The sequence below is a fragment of the Quercus lobata genome, chromosome 4 (assembly GCF_001633185.2).
Source record: "Quercus lobata isolate SW786 chromosome 4, ValleyOak3.0 Primary Assembly, whole genome shotgun sequence".
Classification (NCBI taxonomy): domain Eukaryota; kingdom Viridiplantae; phylum Streptophyta; class Magnoliopsida; order Fagales; family Fagaceae; genus Quercus; species Quercus lobata.
Window position 1 is genome coordinate 92,848,279 of NC_044907.1, and position 17,953 is coordinate 92,866,231.

The window sequence follows — 17,953 nt, forward strand, 5'->3', positions numbered from 1 at the left end:
TTTAGAGAATATTTGTAGACACTTATATTTTGCAACTTTTGTTTAACCTTGTTCCAAAAGAATAAATAATAATTTTATATCATAAGAAAAATCGTAATTTTGACTGTTCAATCTTTCAATACATCATTGAAAATAAATCTAGTACTTCTTAATGATCAGAACAATGTATTGTGTGCTCAAATCGGATGATCAAATTAAAAGATATGACTAGATCAAGTTTTAATGGTCAAAATGCATTTGCAAAGCTAAGGTGAATCACATGTGGTTACTACTAATTAATTACCATTGATTAATTAAAGGGATTAAATATAATTAATTAGATTTTTTTTTTTTTTGGGTCGTCATAATAATAATTGTAGAGATCCACGTGTTTAAGATATTCTAAGAGATTTTTTTTTTTGAGAATCCGATATTCTAAGAGATTGGATTATCAGAAAGTTCATAAGTTTTAAACAACTAATTAGTTATTTTAATTCATCAAGTGTCTAAAAATGATAAATATTCTGGGAAAAAAAAAATCTAGATGGTTAGGATACTAAATTAGGACTCCGAAGCCAAAAAAAGTTCTAAAAATTAATTCAAAAGAGTCAAAATACTCAAAACTCAAAACAAAGCACAAATGTAGGATTGGGTCCAAGTGCCGATTTCCTCCAAGATTCAAATTGTTTTGTGATTTTTCAGATTCCAGCTCAACTCTTAAGCCCAAGGCTTTTCCACCTTTATAAATAGAGGAAATCCCTTCATTTACAAAGCACACAAAAATCCTTTAAAAGGGTTTTTAAAGAGACATAAGGTGGTTGTTGATCGTTTTTGTCAATCTCAATACACTACCCCCTCAAAAATCCAAAGTTTATTACTTCCTTAGCATAAATTTGATGCAAAGCGCCTTCAATCAATATTCAATTCCAAATCATTGAAGAACTATTGTTATTTTGCACAAATCATCAAATAACAAGCATAAATTTGAAGCAAAGCGCCTTCAATCAATATTCAATTCCAAATCATTGAAGAACTATTGCTATTTTGCTCAAATCATCAAATAACACAAAGAACATCTCGAGAACACTTCGAATGAAGGAGGTGTAGCCCATCCAGTCCAAACCCCAATTCAAATACATACATCTGAAGGTACTGCCCAAATTCCAAACTTGAAGGAAGAACATGTTGCACAATGATCAACAATCACAAGAGCATTTAAGACCACTCTTGGATGATGTTGGAAAAACATATGCATCATGTTGCCATCATACATGTTATATGTAGCAGAAACAAAACTAAGATCTACTTCATATAATGCATAAACCACAAGCAAGTATGAATATGAAAATTGTAAAGTAAAATCGTACCATTGATGCATCTACCTTGCAAAACAAAATAAATCTCACCAAGAGCTCTTGAATCTTCACCCAAAGCTTTGATCAATCCTTGTACAACTTGATCTTCACCTCCATGATTGTGTGTGGCTAAGAGTGTTGGCTCATTCTTTGTTGAATATGCCATAGAACCGAGTATGCTAGGAGAGAGAGAGAGAGAGATTAGGTGACTAATGTTATTAATTTAATGTGGAAGAAAATAGTTTATAAATATTAAACTGTTTAGAAAATTGATTGTCCATAATATGTCAGCTTACTCATAAGATTCCTTTTTTTTTTGGTTGAAACGATTATAGCTTTAATTGTATTGGATTTAGCTCACAATTTTGGGAACCTTGGGATAGGGAAGAGAGCGTACAACCAACCTATGTTTTTTTTTTGTTTTTTGTTTTTTGTTTTTTTGTTTTAAGTCAATTACCCCCTTCCCCCACTTCCCTAACAAATTTGAAGCCTTTTGGAGGCTTCCTTTTTCTTATATTTTTTATTATTATTATTATTTTTAATTGAAGACCTTAGGTCTACGCTAAAATCCTTGGTCTAAAGCTGTCCATGAGTTCTATCATTATAGTTTGTCAAATACTCTACACAGTAAAGCTCTTTTTAATTAAAACTATTTATTGCGAAATCTCTAGAATCACAATTTTATGGATGAAGCTCTACTTTTTGAGAGGGTACATAATGTTCCGGGTTAAACCCAAGCTCTCACAACATGTGAGACTTAATAGAAGGGACGGAGGCAGGACTTAAAGTTAGGGAGGCAACTCTGACCGTTGGCTTTGTTGCTTCCTAGCTGCTGAATATTTTATTTTATTTTATTTTTGAATTTTTGATGCGTGCATCTTCTACTAGGTAAAGACACAATAATTTTGTTTAAAACTTTTTAAGGGCTGGTTGTTTGTTTTGAGTAAAATTGATTAATTAGTTTAATTATTTTTAACTTTACTATTGGTAATTTTTGTTATTACGCTAATTTTTTTGGACTTGTATATTTCGTTTTAGATTTTAGATCTATAAAAATTTTAATGGTCTTAAATGAGAAAAATGCTAGAGTTACAAACTGGTTATTTACAAAAAAAAAGTGATGTAATTAGTGGGTCCAAATGTGAACCAATAAGAATTTATACATCAATGGTTTGTATAAATGTTGTAGATAAGTTTGTACCAGTAACATTAGTCTAAAAAGAATCAATAATATTGTTAAGGGGCAAAATGAAATTTTATTAAACAAAATTGTTAAAATTATACACGCACATACAACCTAGCCCAAAATAAAATTATATGTATGTGTGTATTTATAAAAGTTTACTGTTTTGACCTCTACAATAAAAATTTGAACACCTTGATCCAAATTTTTTTTTTTTTTTAGCCCAACTAAAATTAGTTTGAATATGATTCTCTTAGTACCACTTTCTCAATATTTTCACAATAAAGGTTAAATGGTAAGTTGTAACTAGTTTTTATTTAAATCCACAATTGATATTATTTTTTTAACTACCATTAATAACTTGTCACCTAGATTTTGTTGTGAATTTTTTGTAAAATTGTTGTGTTAGTAGCATCACTCTTAAAATATTTAATTTTACAAGAAAGAAAAAAAAAAGTTTCAAATTTTTGCTCATTTGTTTAGAAAAGAAGAAAAAAATCTCTCCAAGACTCTAGCTTACTTTGGCATTGACAACATAAAGTATCTACAACTATGTTTCTTTCCTCTTTCTCCCTTCTATGTTTCCTTAATTTTTCTTTATGTCCGATCAAGTAATTTGATAAATGCTTTACAAATTTCGAAGTCTAAGAAATATTTTACGCCTTGCTCTAATTTGAAGAGAGTGAACTCATGTATGGTTAAAAAACCATACACTTCAAAAGCAAAAACTTATTACTATTCTTTTTCTTAGTTTCACGTTCCCTCCAATCTCTACTCCTAGCCTCCTAGGTGTATTACTAACTTATTGTTCTTATTTATTCTATATTTTTTATTTAATTGATATAACTTATAAATATAATAAATTATTATTAATTTGACAAAAATGTATGATTAGTTATTTAATTCTATTTGTTTATGCATCCAATGATTGTTGTTTTAACGATCTTTAAACTATTAATAATTTTTTTGACTATTGTACAATATAGTTGTATTGTATATAATGTGGAAGTTGTATATATATAAAAATAATCATCTTATTTTTCACTTGCCTACCTAGACCTACAAATTCTTGACTCCGCCGTTATTGATCCTCCTAGAAAAAAGTTCTGGAGCCGCCACTATATATATATACTATACTATATTTTTTAATAAAAAATTTGGGGGCCATTGCCCCCTTTAGTCAATATATACCTTCGTCCTTGCCTAACAGCGTATGAGTCTCATGTGTTGTGAAAGAGCTGGATGTATACACCCGGAGCAGATTATCATTTTGTCTATTTTTTATAGTAGTATACAATAGAACAACCACCCCTCTCCCGCTCCAAGATTTTTTTTTTAAAAAAAATAATTCTTTTGAAAGGGGGAGAAAAAAAAAAAAAAATATATATATATATATATATATATATATATATATATATATATATATATATATAATGTACACATGCGGGTAGAATTTTTTTTTTTTTTTTTTTCAGAAACCATGCGGGAAGAACTTGAAGACGTCAGTTTGAGACTTTTTGAGTAAAATAGCATATTTATAAGAATCCTAAAGAAACACAGGCATCAGCCAAGTATATTTTATGTTGTTTATTATAGGGCTGTTAATTATTTGTTAGTGATGAACTGAACTAAAATATTGTCATGTGAATATCATTGACGACATCCACTGCCAAGTTTCTGCTTTTCAGTTTCTGATTTCTGTTATGTTAAACGCATATATAAGGTACATTTGGGAATAACTTATTTAACTGAAATTGAATTTTTTTTTGCTAAAAGTACTATAGATAAAAGTAAAAGTTAGTTGAAATAATACAGTGAGACCCATGAATAGTACTAAAAAATATAATAGAACCTATGAACAGTAACAAAAATAAGTTGAATAGTAGCAAAAATAAGCTAAATAGTAAAATATATCGACTTTAAACTTTAATCCCAAAGACAGTTGTAATATTGTTACTGATGCTCTAACAAAAAGAAGCTAAAGATTGTGTGGGGCTACAGATTTGGTTGGAAGACTTATTAGTCTTTCTAGATATTCATTAATTTTGTTTTGAATAAATTCGCAGGGCTGTTCCAGTCTGGTTTCTCAAAAAAAAAAAAAAAGAAAAAAAAAAGGAGAAAGTCATGTGAAACCTTTATATAGGGAAAGTAAAAATATTTCATTGATATTTTCAAGGAAATTCATTCCTCCTCGTATTTTAAAACAAAATGCTATCTCTCATGTCACGGAGTTCTTCTTTCTTAGCACCGTTCCCTTGAGGTAGTCATCTCTGTTGTCCATCAAATATATTAGGTGGAGCCCAACTCCTTTCCCTTATGTCACTATTAATATAGACGGCAGCTCGATAGGTAACCCCGAAAAATCAAGTGCGGGGGGTGTGGCACGCTCAGCCAATGGAGAATGGTTGTGGGGTTTCTCCTTACATCTGGGAGTTACGAATAATACTATGGCCGAACTATGGGGTCTTAGAGAGGCGTTGACTCGAGCATGGGCCAAGGATCATCACCAAGTTTGTTTTGAAACTGATTCTCTTCTTACGAACAAATGGCTGATTACTCATATAGATTATCCTATGGAATTTTATAACTTGATTTTGGATTGCAGGTGGCTCCTCAACAAGGACTGGGAGGCATGTGTTGAACATTTATGGAGAAAGGCAAATAGCTATGCGGATTTACTGGCAAAAAGGGGTGATTTTCAATCCGAAATGGGAGTTTTGTGTGATACATGCTCCACTTTTTTGTGGCAATGTTTATATTGGGATTCCATGGGTTTTGTCTCATCCCGGAGTCATCGCGGTTAATAAGGATCCAGTAATGTTTTGTTTCGAGTCAGCTAGACCTCTCCTCGGTGTTGGTTTGGTTGGTTTGTGTTTAGATTTCCTGCTGTTAGTTTGTGTGGTGATGTGTTTTCTTGTTAAGTAAGTCTTCTTGTAATATTTATGTTTGTAAGACTTATGTTTATGTAATATAGGTCCCATTTATGCCAAAAAAAAATTATTATTATTATTTTGGGCTAAATTTTAAACATGTTCACCTCAGCAAAAAGCCAATATTAACGAATTTTTGGTTAAATTGCTCTTTGCCTCTTTGGCTTGGCTAGAGAATTGAAAGATACTAAAATATGAGTATCGAAAAAGGAATGTGCTCTCTTTCTAAACAGTTTCTTTGAAAAGGCCCAACAGAATATCCTTCTCAAATGCCCTTCAAAAGTGTACTTATTTACCCCACTCAAATTGTTGTCATGTCCTTGAATCATAACCTTATCCAATGCTCGAACTGAACCGTTCATATTTGAGCAAATCAGACAATGAACTCACCTCTAGTGTTTGAAAGCTATCTGGATTCTCTGGTCATCTAGGCCTTAATTGTGCTTTTCAAAGTTTGAGATTGTTTTTTAGCTTTGTTTGAATTATTGTACCAAATTTTCAAAGTTTTAAAAGTAATTCTAATACAACATAAAATTCCACAACTTTTGTCACAATTTTTATCATAACTATTTTATGTAGTAGATTGTGATTGGCTACATATCACTTTCACATGGACCCACTACTTTTTCTTTACCACTCATAACCTACCACATGGACAATTGTAGCTAAAGACGAAAGTTGTAGTATATCATATGGTCTTAGAATTTTTGAAGTTTTAAAAGGTAAACCATTGCAAATTTGCAATGTTTTTAAGTGCTTTTCATGAATGTTTAGTTTTGACTATTCACAATTAGGCAGATTTCATAGTTGAATGGTTTGTGAAGCAGCCTGTTAAATCTGAATTGACTAGTCATAAATGATAAAACTTGCTTGCTATCATACAGAGGAACTATTTTTGAACAGGACTAGCAGCTTGAGACACAGACTACCGGTCTTTTTCATCTTGGAGTTGCTTTGCACAAATATCCTAAAATAGTCAGGTACTTCTCATTTTGTTAGTATCTAACTAGGAGGAGGCGAATCGAAGTGTGTGGAATGTGGATAATATGAATCAAATAATGGGTTAATGTATAATTTAGAAATTATGACTGTCTTGATTCATTGTCTGCATCTGAATTTGGATATTTATTTTTGAGAATCATTTTTTTAAATATTTATTTTGAAACTATTTATTTTTGAGAATCATTTTTTTAAATATTTATTTTGAAACTAAGATATCATGACATTCTTAATTTATAGAGTCTACGTTTGAATTTATAAATAAACTTTCGACTAGATAAAAAAATAAATATGTTCTTAGAATTTATCAACAAAAATTATTATAATTCATCCTCATTCAAACTAAGTTGAATCAGCTTTCTAGATACTAATCAAAATAAGCAAGACGGGGTGGAATTAAATTGTTTTGATCATGGCCATTCCATGAAATTAGAAGTCGTGGCCTTGAACCATATGGATATAGTGATATACAATATATGGAGGCAATAATCTCAATTTAATATTCACCATTTTTGTGGGTTCTAGGTAACTCAATTGATAAATTTTTTTGTCGTTGAATTGGATATGAATTCACATCTTGCTATAAAAAATTAATTGGTGTTTTAGTTTAAATAATCATTATAGAGTGAATACCACAGATTTAAATATATAGCATCAATTAAGAACAAATCACCAATCCCTAACCTAAAAAAGCTTTGATAAAAGTAAAATTCTTTTGACACAACTAAATCCATCTATTTATAAATTATAAGCATTAAAGTGCTTCAAATAATGGTAACTTGATGATGTATATGAACTTTGTTTTAGAAATGGAGTTGTTTTTTTTTTTTTTTTTTTTTTAGGGGTGGGGTGGGGGGGGGGGTGTGTGGAGTTCCACTAAGAAGAGAAAAATCTGTTGTTTTAGGGTAAAATACAAAAAAAAACCTATGAGGTTTGGGCTAATATTAGACACTACCTAGTCTTTTAAAAAAAATATCAAATTTACTCCCTAAGCACAAACCAAATAACACTATTTGTGTTCATAAAAAATAACACTATTTGTGCTCATTTCCCCAAAACTATTGCGGCAAGGTTAATTGGCACAATGCGAACCCATGGGAATTGTATTTTGACAATTATAGGTGTGGGGCCCGAAATTTGAGGTCCCGGCCCACTCTGTGTTAAGGGCCCAAAGCCCGGGCCGAGGAGAGCTACTGCCAAGGACGCGCAATGAAAGCTCCTTGAAGGCCCAAGAGTGTAGCCGAGGACAACCTCCCGCCCAACGCCTCACGAAACGCCTGAAGAAAATGACAAACTCAGTACAAGAGTAGTACAAATGAGAAAGCTGCCAACACCATAACGTGGAGCCCAGCACCTGACAAGCCCATACCCCATACCATGTTATCCAGTTTTTCCCAACCACTTGACGTGAGGATTGATAGGACGAGTAACTGCCCCAAACAAGGAGAAACTAACACATAGGCGAAGAAGGGGAATTGAATACTAGTATAAAAGGGGAAAGAGAGCTAAAAAGATGAGGGGGGGCCAAAAAAGGAATGGGAGAAAAGAGGAAGAATGGTGAGAAGATACTGCTCCTCGGACCAATTCCGAGGAGTCGGACCTTTCAAACCATATTCGTGCAAAGCTTAGCTGTACAGGCCAAATCCACCTTCGTATGGGCTTCCATGAAAATCCTGACTAAACCGTTGCCCAACGACCAAGGTCCAGCCTTTCCAAACCCACTCTCTACAAATCATATTGTTCGGGCCCTTTACACACGAGCCCAACGTCATTCCTTGGGTCGTTGAAAATCGTGTCCCTACAATAGGTATAAGAAAGCTTTTCAATAATAAATAGTATAAATAACAATCAGAGAATAGAAGCAGAAGAGGACTTGGAGAATCAAGAGAACTATCCAACAATTTTAAGTGTGGTTTGTACTCAAGGGTCAAATTAGATATTTTTGAAAAGTTTAGGTAGTGCCTAAAATTAGCCCAAAACTTAGGAGTGGTTTTCGTATTTTACTATTTTCTTTATAGTCTATGACAATAGCTTGAATCTTTCTCTCTCTCTCTTTTTGTTTTAATAAAAGCTTTAATTTCAAACCTTTCTTTTTGAACAAGAATAATAATACTACACTATTTTGTTATGGTGAGGTGTGAAACGCACCTTAAAAAAATGTAAAACCACATTAAAACATGTAAAAGTAGCCTAAAAAATTGTAAATAGTTAGAAAATATGTCATCCCTTAGAATTTTTCTAACTTTTCCTAGTTAGGTTGAAATTATTAAACATAAACTCCTAATCCTAAACAACCCCCCTCCCCCTCTCTTTCTCCAAGAAAAATTCTCCCCAAGGATGCAAACCTCAATTCTATTTGTTCTTTTCAATAATAGAAATTTCATAGAAATGCACTCGTGCCTTTCATCAGTGGAACTTTTCCACTTTAGAGAAAACACCAATAAACCACAAAGTGTGGTGAAACTTTCGTTCATTGAAAATTCATAGAAAAAACGATCTAGATTTCGTGTGCACAAATAAGAACAAATAGTAAGTCAAGTCATAAAACGTAACCAATTTTTATTAACATGTCTATGAACCATGAGTGGATATTGTTCATGTTTGATCTGATAACCACCAACGCCATGGTTGCTTTATTCAAACCGAAGGTCACATAATGTGAATTCAATTTTTCCTCCTATTGAGAAGGGTACAACAGCAACAAAATTTTCATGTTCACATGTGGAAGACAAATATACCAAATGTAGTGCACAATGTCAAAATCCACAAAACGACTAAAAATTTCACATATTCATTTGGACCATTTGGTCCATTTTCCTGGCCATGTTCAAAATCACTAAAAAAATCCAAATCATAAACCTCAATTTGTTTCAAAATTTCAATTTTCCTCCTATTGACAAGGGTACAATAGAAAGAAAATTTTCATGTTCACATGTGGAAGAGAAATATACCAAATGTAGGGCACAATGTGCAAATCCACAAAACCACCAATTTCACATGTTCATTTGGACCATTTAAGTCCATTTTCATGGACATGTTCAAAACCACTAAAAAAAAAATCATAATCACAAACCTCAATTTGTTTCCACGAACTCAACAAACACAACAATACAGTCAAAACTCAAACACAAACGCAAAACACAAAACACAAATCTTTCCCCTCTCTAAACTATCTCTCTCTCTCTCTCTCTCTTCCACATGAAAAGCTTAGAACTTGAGAAAAACCCAACTGAAGAATAATAAAGGCCATGTCTTTTCTCTTACCCAACCTCTCTCCCTCTCTTGTTCTTCATCACAATCACAAATCAAAAGAAAAAACCTTCATTCACCAATCACTCTCCCCTCACCAACCAAAACCCAATTCTCACTCTCACTATATCTCTCCTCTCTCCCTCACCAGCCTCCAAACCCCTCCTCCACTACAGGGTGTAGCTCAGGTTAACACTCCCCCTGGTGCACAAGATAAGCACCAAAAAGATGACTTCTATGTCAACCTTGGCCTTGCTGTAAGGACGCTCAGAGAAGACCTTCCTGTGCTATTCACCAAGGACCTCAATTATGACATTTACAGGTTATTTTCTCATCTGGGTATTTCATATTCTTTGATTTTCTTATCTGGGTCTGTTTTATTTTCTGTGATAAGTGTTTGGGTCCTGAGAAAGTTGGAATTTTTTGTGGAATGTTAGAATATATTAGGCTACATCTTTTATATGCTGAACTGTGTTATAAAGGCCCAATATAAATAGTAATACATTAGGCTTGATATGATAACCCTAAAACCATAGTAGTCCTATTGAATTTTACAAAACCATGGTCCGCTCAAATTATAGAAATGTCCTAACATATAATATCCTAATATGTTCTAAGTTCTAACATGGAATTTGATTGTTTTCAGGGATGATATTACATTTTTAGACCCATTGAACACCTTTACCGGTATTGAAAACTACAAATTGATCTTCTGGGCATTAAGATTTCATGGTAAAATTCTGTTCAGAGAGATTTCACTTGAAGTATATAGGATTTGGCAACCTTCTGAGAATGTGATTTTGATAAGGTGGAACTTGAGGGGTGTCCCCCGGGTTCCATGGGAGACCAAAGGGCAGTTTCAGGGGACTTCAAAGTATAAATTGGATCGAACTGGGAAAATTTATGAACACAAAGTTGACAATTTAGCATTTAATTTCCCACAGCAGCTCAAGCCGGCTGCTTCGGTGTTGGATTTGGTGGGTGCTTGCCCTGCAAGTCCTAATCCAACATTTCTGTTTGGGCCAGATGATGTATATTCATCTTCATGGGTGGAGTTTTATCGGGCAGTGAGGGGGACATTGAATCAAGAAGGGTACTTACTTTCACAAGATGGTTTGGTTACTTGTTCATAGTTTAGTGAGCAACTCCATACATGATTTATACTCGAAATTCAATATACATATTTATTAGTATTTAGTGCATTTCATTTTGTATGATATATTATATTGGTCCATAGCAAATAATGGTTTTTGATGGCCAAGGGTGTATGTACATAGGCAGGGATAATGGAGAGATCAATGTAATTCTTGTTTTGGTGGAGGCAGAGTAGCTTGGGCATATATGGTGAGCTAATACAGGTCAGAGATGTTACATATATATGTATACAAAACCTTGATTCTGTTTCTAGGGAATCTAATTCTACATTTATTCTGTGACAAAATTGAATCCTTAGTTGATTTACTGCTAACATATGATTGAGTTTGTCTCTTATATCTATGGTTTGTTTGGCTCCAAAGATTCTTCACCCATAATTTTATGTGATGCTCACCTAGATTTGAGGTTTAGCATGGAGGAAGTTCATGTTTATCCTTAGAAGTCTTCCTTAGGTGAATTTTTTCCCTGATTGCCCAACTTTGCATCTCATAGTCTAATTCCCTATGCTATCTTTGCTATTACTTTAACTCTGTTTACTTTCTTTCCTCAATTTGGTCTTTTCTCTCAAGCCTGAATGGCTGACTGACTCAACAGATGTAAGGTATCAAGATTATTTTATTTTCTCAACCACAGCACGTGGTCATATATTGTCTATAGTATACATTTTTAAGAAATCAGTGCAACATAACATTGAAACTAGATGAGGACTTTAAATTTATAATTGAACTGCTGTTTGTTTCTTAATCCTGATCCTCCTCTTGTATTGAACCAGTTCAGTCAGCCAAAACTAGATGTGAATTTTAAAATACCTTTCTCCTTTGTGCTTCCTAAACTCTTCAGGGATGTTACAATAATTCAAGCGTATGTACGGTTTGAACAAATTCTAATAATCATTTAGAGAGTATTAGTAATTGTGGAAGAACCTCAATGATGGGCAAGGATTGGTACAATGGGTTTATGAACTTCGGGGCACAATCAATTGAGAGCCATGCTCATGAAATGGAAAACACTAGTTTTGCACAGAGGAAAAGGTGTGCTTTGTACGTATATAATGGAAAAACTTGTGTTTGGATGGCAGATTTTCACCTCAAATTTTTTGCCGAGTCCTATAGGCTATAAGTCTATAACAACTTAACACACGCATAAAGGAGCCATTCAGTAATTTGTGAGAATCAAGAGTGCAAAGCATACACAACTTATGGAAAAATATCAAATCTTTATTACTTTACTGCAAAGTACAAAAGATACTAAGGTTTGCGCTCACAAAATACTCACTAGGAATTATGCCTTAGTCAAGACTAACCACCAAAGCTTATAAATTAAAAACATGCCCAAAATACATTGATCCTACACAATTCAATCTATTTTCTTTTCCTTTATTCATGCTTTTGACACTCCTAACAATCTAAGGGAACCTGTTTTGCTTTACAGCCTAAGTTACATGTTGATACAAGAAATAATTGTTGTACTTCGCCCTTAGGACATAAATGACTGCTGCCTTGGAGCCTTTCCATGTTGTTAGCAGGCATGCAACTACTTGATAAATGCCACACCATGTTGGTATCACTTGTTCTGTGAGTAATTTTAGTGTCACCTAAAAAACCACGACTTTTACCACAATTATCTTACGTGGCAGACTGTGATTGATTGCCTAATATTTTTACATGGACATGTCACTCATTTGTTTGCCGCATAGACAATTGTGGTAAGAGTTGTGCATTTTTTTTTTTTTTGGTACTAGATTTTTGCTTGTATTAGTTGTGCACTGTCCATTGATAGCCTAAGTTCTTGCCCAACCCCAATCTTTGCCAATGCATACGAAGTGAAGGGTTTGGCCCATGTCAATAGCACCTCCCAAATCTGACCACACAATGCCACAACAAATCATCACCTATTTGCAGCCCAACAATGCATCATGCATGCCACAACTCAATCTGATTGCCCACATGAACCAACATGCCATTGCCAACGCGTTCCAGTTCCACCTTACAAAGAAGCAATCAATCCATTGCTCATCAACGCGTTCATGGCTAATCCACACAAGGTTGCTATGACTCATCATCGCACATGCTGCTTACAACACACGCATGGCCTGCAAAATACCAAAGCATGACCACGAGTACATCACATTTACGAGGCCATCAAATGTTGCCATCTCAGACTGATTGTACAAGCATTGACCACAAATGGGAAGCATAGCCTGCTACTGCCTAAAACTCGTTTCGTAGCCTATGACATAACTCCTCATGCCCATGGGTTTGTGTTTGTGGCTTGGGTCCAAGGTGCCTCTACATGCAACCAACCATCTCAAGGATCAAGGGTCTAACAAAAGTACCTTACCACTCAAATCTAGTTATTTTTTTATTCCCCAAATTTGTAGAACTCAAAAGGAGGAATTATAATTTAATGGTTCTTTCATCTACTTCTATAGAGTTTTATAGGAATGAAATATTTATCCTCATCATACACTCCACAAGTCCCAATCTATTCTCCTCCACCCCCATTTCTCTCTTCTTCTTCTTTTAAGAGAAAAAAGGGGTAAAAATACCAAAACCATAAGCATAGGGTGTTCCTCAAATATGAACACAGTTATCTTGAATATGGTTCTTTTGTGAGTCCCTACACAGTTTATAGCAAAGCTCATCTAAGAAAAATTTTCCACATCCTAAGCTATTTTGTGTAGAGAGTACCACATTGAATTAGATGTGCAGTGCTAGAAGGTTGATGTGCTAGTTGAAGGTTTCCAGCTAAGATACACGTAGGTTGGATGTTCTGAAATGGTATGTGTCTGGTTTGCTTGCTTATCGGACCATGCTCCGGCCCATCTAACTTTGGGTCTTGAACGTGAGATGAAGAATTAATTGGTTAGATGTAGACTTTGGTATGAACTTATGTACTTGTTGGGCCTCCACCTAATAGCTTAAGCTTTTGGATTGGAATGCCCATTCCTCCCCATTACTGAAAAAAATAAAAAAAAATAAAACCCAAACTATAATATAAAGGGTGCTTTAACCTTAGAAGCATTTATTAATGTAGAGTAGAGGTGGCAAAATTGGACACAACGCACTAACTTGACACAAAATTAGCAGGTTATAACTTGAGGCTTAATAAGTTCATATTATATTCGGGTTGACACAATTGACCTGCTTAATAAATGAGTTGAGTTAGTTTTCAATCCATAGAACCCATTTGACCCGTCTAACTTGTTTAATTAAATGACATTTTACCAATATGCTCTTCAAACCCTAGGTATATAAACTTATTAATTATTATGGTTTATTTTCTTTAACATATTGTGATTGATTCTTTGTGATATTGAGATATGTTTTAGTTTTGAATGATTATTTGTGATGTAGTTACTCGTTAGTTCTGAATTTTATATTAAAAATATTTATTTGTTTGTTTTTTCATAATATATTTTGATAAAATCTAATAAACAATTCGATACAACTGACCTGTTTAATAAATGGGTTGTATTAGGATTGAGGAATCATGACTCGTTTAATAAATATGTTGGGTTAGTGTTGACCTATATAGTCTAATATTCATGAGTTGACACGACATGAACCCGACATGCGAACACGAATTACCACCCCTATTAATGATAATAAAATCAAATTTTGGAATTCCTTTACTAAAATACCCTTACTTTAATGGGAAAATCGAGAAAAACAAATCAACTGAATAATAGTGTCTCATGCAGCATAGAAAGAAAACAAAATCATTTCATTATGACTTAAATATCCTTCGAACTAGGGTCTTTTTGGATATACACCACTGTTAATTTTTTTAAAACCTTCTGCCCTCTCCTCTTGTGTGTGTGTGTATAGTATTCTAAAAAAAAAAAAAGATTCCTTCGAACCATTAATAGAAGGCATTTTGGCCTTGTTTTAAAATTGTGAGAGTTTTTAGGCTTTTTTCACACTTAGAGTATGCACATTAGTGGAACTATTTTTTTTTTTTTTTTAGCAACTTAAAAAGCTACTACACCTAGTATTAATGGTTATATTTTTTTACAACTTCATTTAATATTATTTATTTATTCTTTCTCTCTCTCTTCCTCTTCCTATTTGTGAACAAACAGCAAACTCACACCATTGCCGGTCACATCCACCACCACCACAAACCCACCTCAACAACCCACTATAACAATCCACCCACAACAGCAACAACCCGATTTCAACCATAACAGCAACAACCCAGCCACTAATCCTAGCAACAATCCAACCTCCAATCTCACCAATCCTAACAACAACCCACACCACCACTAAAACCACCGATCCAAACCACCCAACCACATAAACCTGACCCACACCACAAACCCACACCAACCCACCACCACAAACCCACACTGACGATCTCAACAAACCTAGGTAACACCACGAAGAGAAGAGAGGCTTGGTTCAGTCGGGAGGGAGATAGAGTCAGCGCTAGAGAAAAAAAGAAATAAGGAGAAAAGGAGAGAGAATGAGAGAAAAAAGAGAGAAGACTGAATAAACAATTTTTTTTTTTTTTTTGGTCATTTTTTGCTATAGTAAACTACCAAAAATGGTAGTTTACTGTAGCAAGGTTGTTAAAATTTTTAACTATGCCATCACTGATGTAGCATGTATTTTTTTTGTTTGTGGTGTTAAAAATAACAATTTAGCTTTTTAGCATTACCAATACTAATGCTCGTTTACTCTCCTTTTTTTTTTTCACTCATAATAAAGCATGTGCCATTTATTAATAAACAATTCATTCTAAACTGGTGTCGCTCAACACCCGATAACAAAGCCTCTAGTGCAATGCACTGCTTAATAAAAAAATTATATATAAATTTTAAAAAATATTTTTTGATAATATAATTAAATTCAATAACAAATAAAATAGTAAAAATATTATAAAAATTATGGCAAGTTTTAAATTTCTAAAAGCTCTTTGTAGTGCCATATATATATATATATATATATATATATATATATGACACTTAAAAAAAATCTTTCCATTATACTTGCTAACATGTAGAGTAGTGAAGTGCTAACCATATATAAATTTCTTACATATATAACCAAAAAATAAAAAATACCATAAATTACAAAAATAAAACAAATTACAAAAATTGCAAAAATATAAGTATTTAGAGTTTCTAGATTGCAATGTAGATGTAAAAGTTTACTTATAAACTATTTTAATATTGCCATGAGTGAGGAAATAATCAGCATAATCAATTAAGACCACCAAATCAAAGATGAATTGCATTATCTAATTTTTTTTTTTTTTAAATCATAGAATTTAAGCTATAATTGAACTACATTAGTGTCTAGACCTTCTATGGTACTACACTCAAAATAATTTCAAAAATAGATAAATAAAGGTACATAAAGAGAAAACAAATATATTATTGCAATGTAAATGTAAAAGTTTAAAAATGTAAACAATACAATGTTGTGGGTAGAAGAAGAGAAGAATAGAGGTTGTTGGCAAAAGCATAGAAGAATAAAGGAAAAGAATTGTATTGTAGGTATTCATTACAAATTATTTGAGATATCTATACAGTTCATATTAAAGAATTTGATATGAACAAAAAGTCTAATATTAGTTGAATAGAATTTTAATATTTCTCTATTCATAACAAGTCACAAGTGAAAAAGTTGTCAAATATATTGTATTCCTAATGGTACTTTTAGAAACACACACGCACAAAACACTTAGACGTTTTTAGATTGATATTGCAGAAAGAAGAAGAAGAAAGTTAGAGATGACTTGCATTAACAAAGCAGTCATGAAAGTTAAGGCGGAGCAGGGATGCTCCCATACGTGCCTCACTTGACACTGCAGACTCTACAGCCGATTTAATGGTGGAAAGGGCACTAGGGCATGATGCATGTTGCATAGTCATCAGAGGACAACTGAGCAGAGACCATCCCCACAAGAAGTGGAAATAACAGGCAGAACTTAATTGTAGTGAGAATTGATGGGATAGAGTAATAGGGAGCCATGATAAGGATATAAAGAAGCAGATAAAGAATAAGGCTTTCTCGCTTGTTTTGTGGTTAATGCAGTAGAGTTCTCATGTATTTATACAAGATCTCTGTTTCATGGTAATGGCATGTGATGAGGCCGCAATATCACCAATGAGCAACACAATCCACGCTCGCTCGAACTTAACAACCTGCAAGAAGAAAGAAGTGATCTCGCCGTGGGCACCGGTGTGGTGTCGACCTAATACCCTCCGACAGTCAAGTTAGAATTGTTCTCAACTCTAGAGTGCTAGAGAGGGTAAATTATGCGTCCCTTGATTTGCAAGGGTATTGAAACTTTTATAGTAGAAGAAAGTCAGCTTCTCTTCCTTGGACTAGAAGTCTTTTCCTTATAGGACTCTTCCTCTAACAATCCCAAACGTGATGGACAAATATTTCCTTGTAGAGTGGGTTTTTCATTAAGGCGAATCTTCTAGAATTATCCTTGTGTGGACATTCTGATTTCCCTAGGATTCCCTTGGATTCCAAACGTGTACACCAAGTATTTCAAGTGATGCTAAGCCCTGGGCCCATGCTTAATATCGGCCTATGAGTTCAAATCCGTCAGGCCTAATGTTGCGCGATTTCTTACCCCTTCAGTTGCCCCCTTCACCCTATGGTCCGTCATGTTTTTAAGTGGTCGGATCATTAGGATGACGGTTAAATATAATTGGGGATGACGATCAAGGATTGTTAATGATGACGGTTGAAAATTTTGACGTTTCCAGATTGAACATATTGACGGCTGAAGATTCATGAAGTTGACGGCTCCCCAAAGGGTACAATCTGTGGATGCGTGCTGACAGGTTGTCAACATTAATGAAGCATGCCACATGTCATTCTTGGATTGGATGGTGTATCGGATCGAAGCGTCGCTTCATCTTCCGTGCATCTCTCATATATATAACGCACTTCTTTCCCTTCATTTCTAATATTTTCAGCAAGAAATCGTTGTCAGAGCGAAGTCGTCAGCCTCGTCAGAGCATTCCGTCGAGAATCTATACCCGTCGGTTACTTCAACAGTCAACTACTCTTTACCCAGTGTGGTAAGTACTCATTCTCATTTTTTTCAAGTTACATTTTGTATTTACATTTTTGTTA

General features: G+C 33.9%; 1 protein-coding gene across 1 annotated transcript; it reads left to right on the plus strand.

Moving 5' to 3' along the window:
• Positions 1 to 9,489: 9,489 nt before the first annotated feature.
• Positions 9,490 to 11,163, plus strand: LOC115987213. Its single transcript, XM_031110718.1, has 2 exons — positions 9,490 to 10,017; positions 10,342 to 11,163. Exons 1-2 carry the CDS (start codon positions 9,695 to 9,697, stop codon positions 10,826 to 10,828), a joined length of 810 nt encoding a protein of 269 aa, XP_030966578.1. The 5' UTR covers positions 9,490 to 9,694; the 3' UTR covers positions 10,829 to 11,163.
• Positions 11,164 to 17,953: the final 6,790 nt, after the last annotated feature.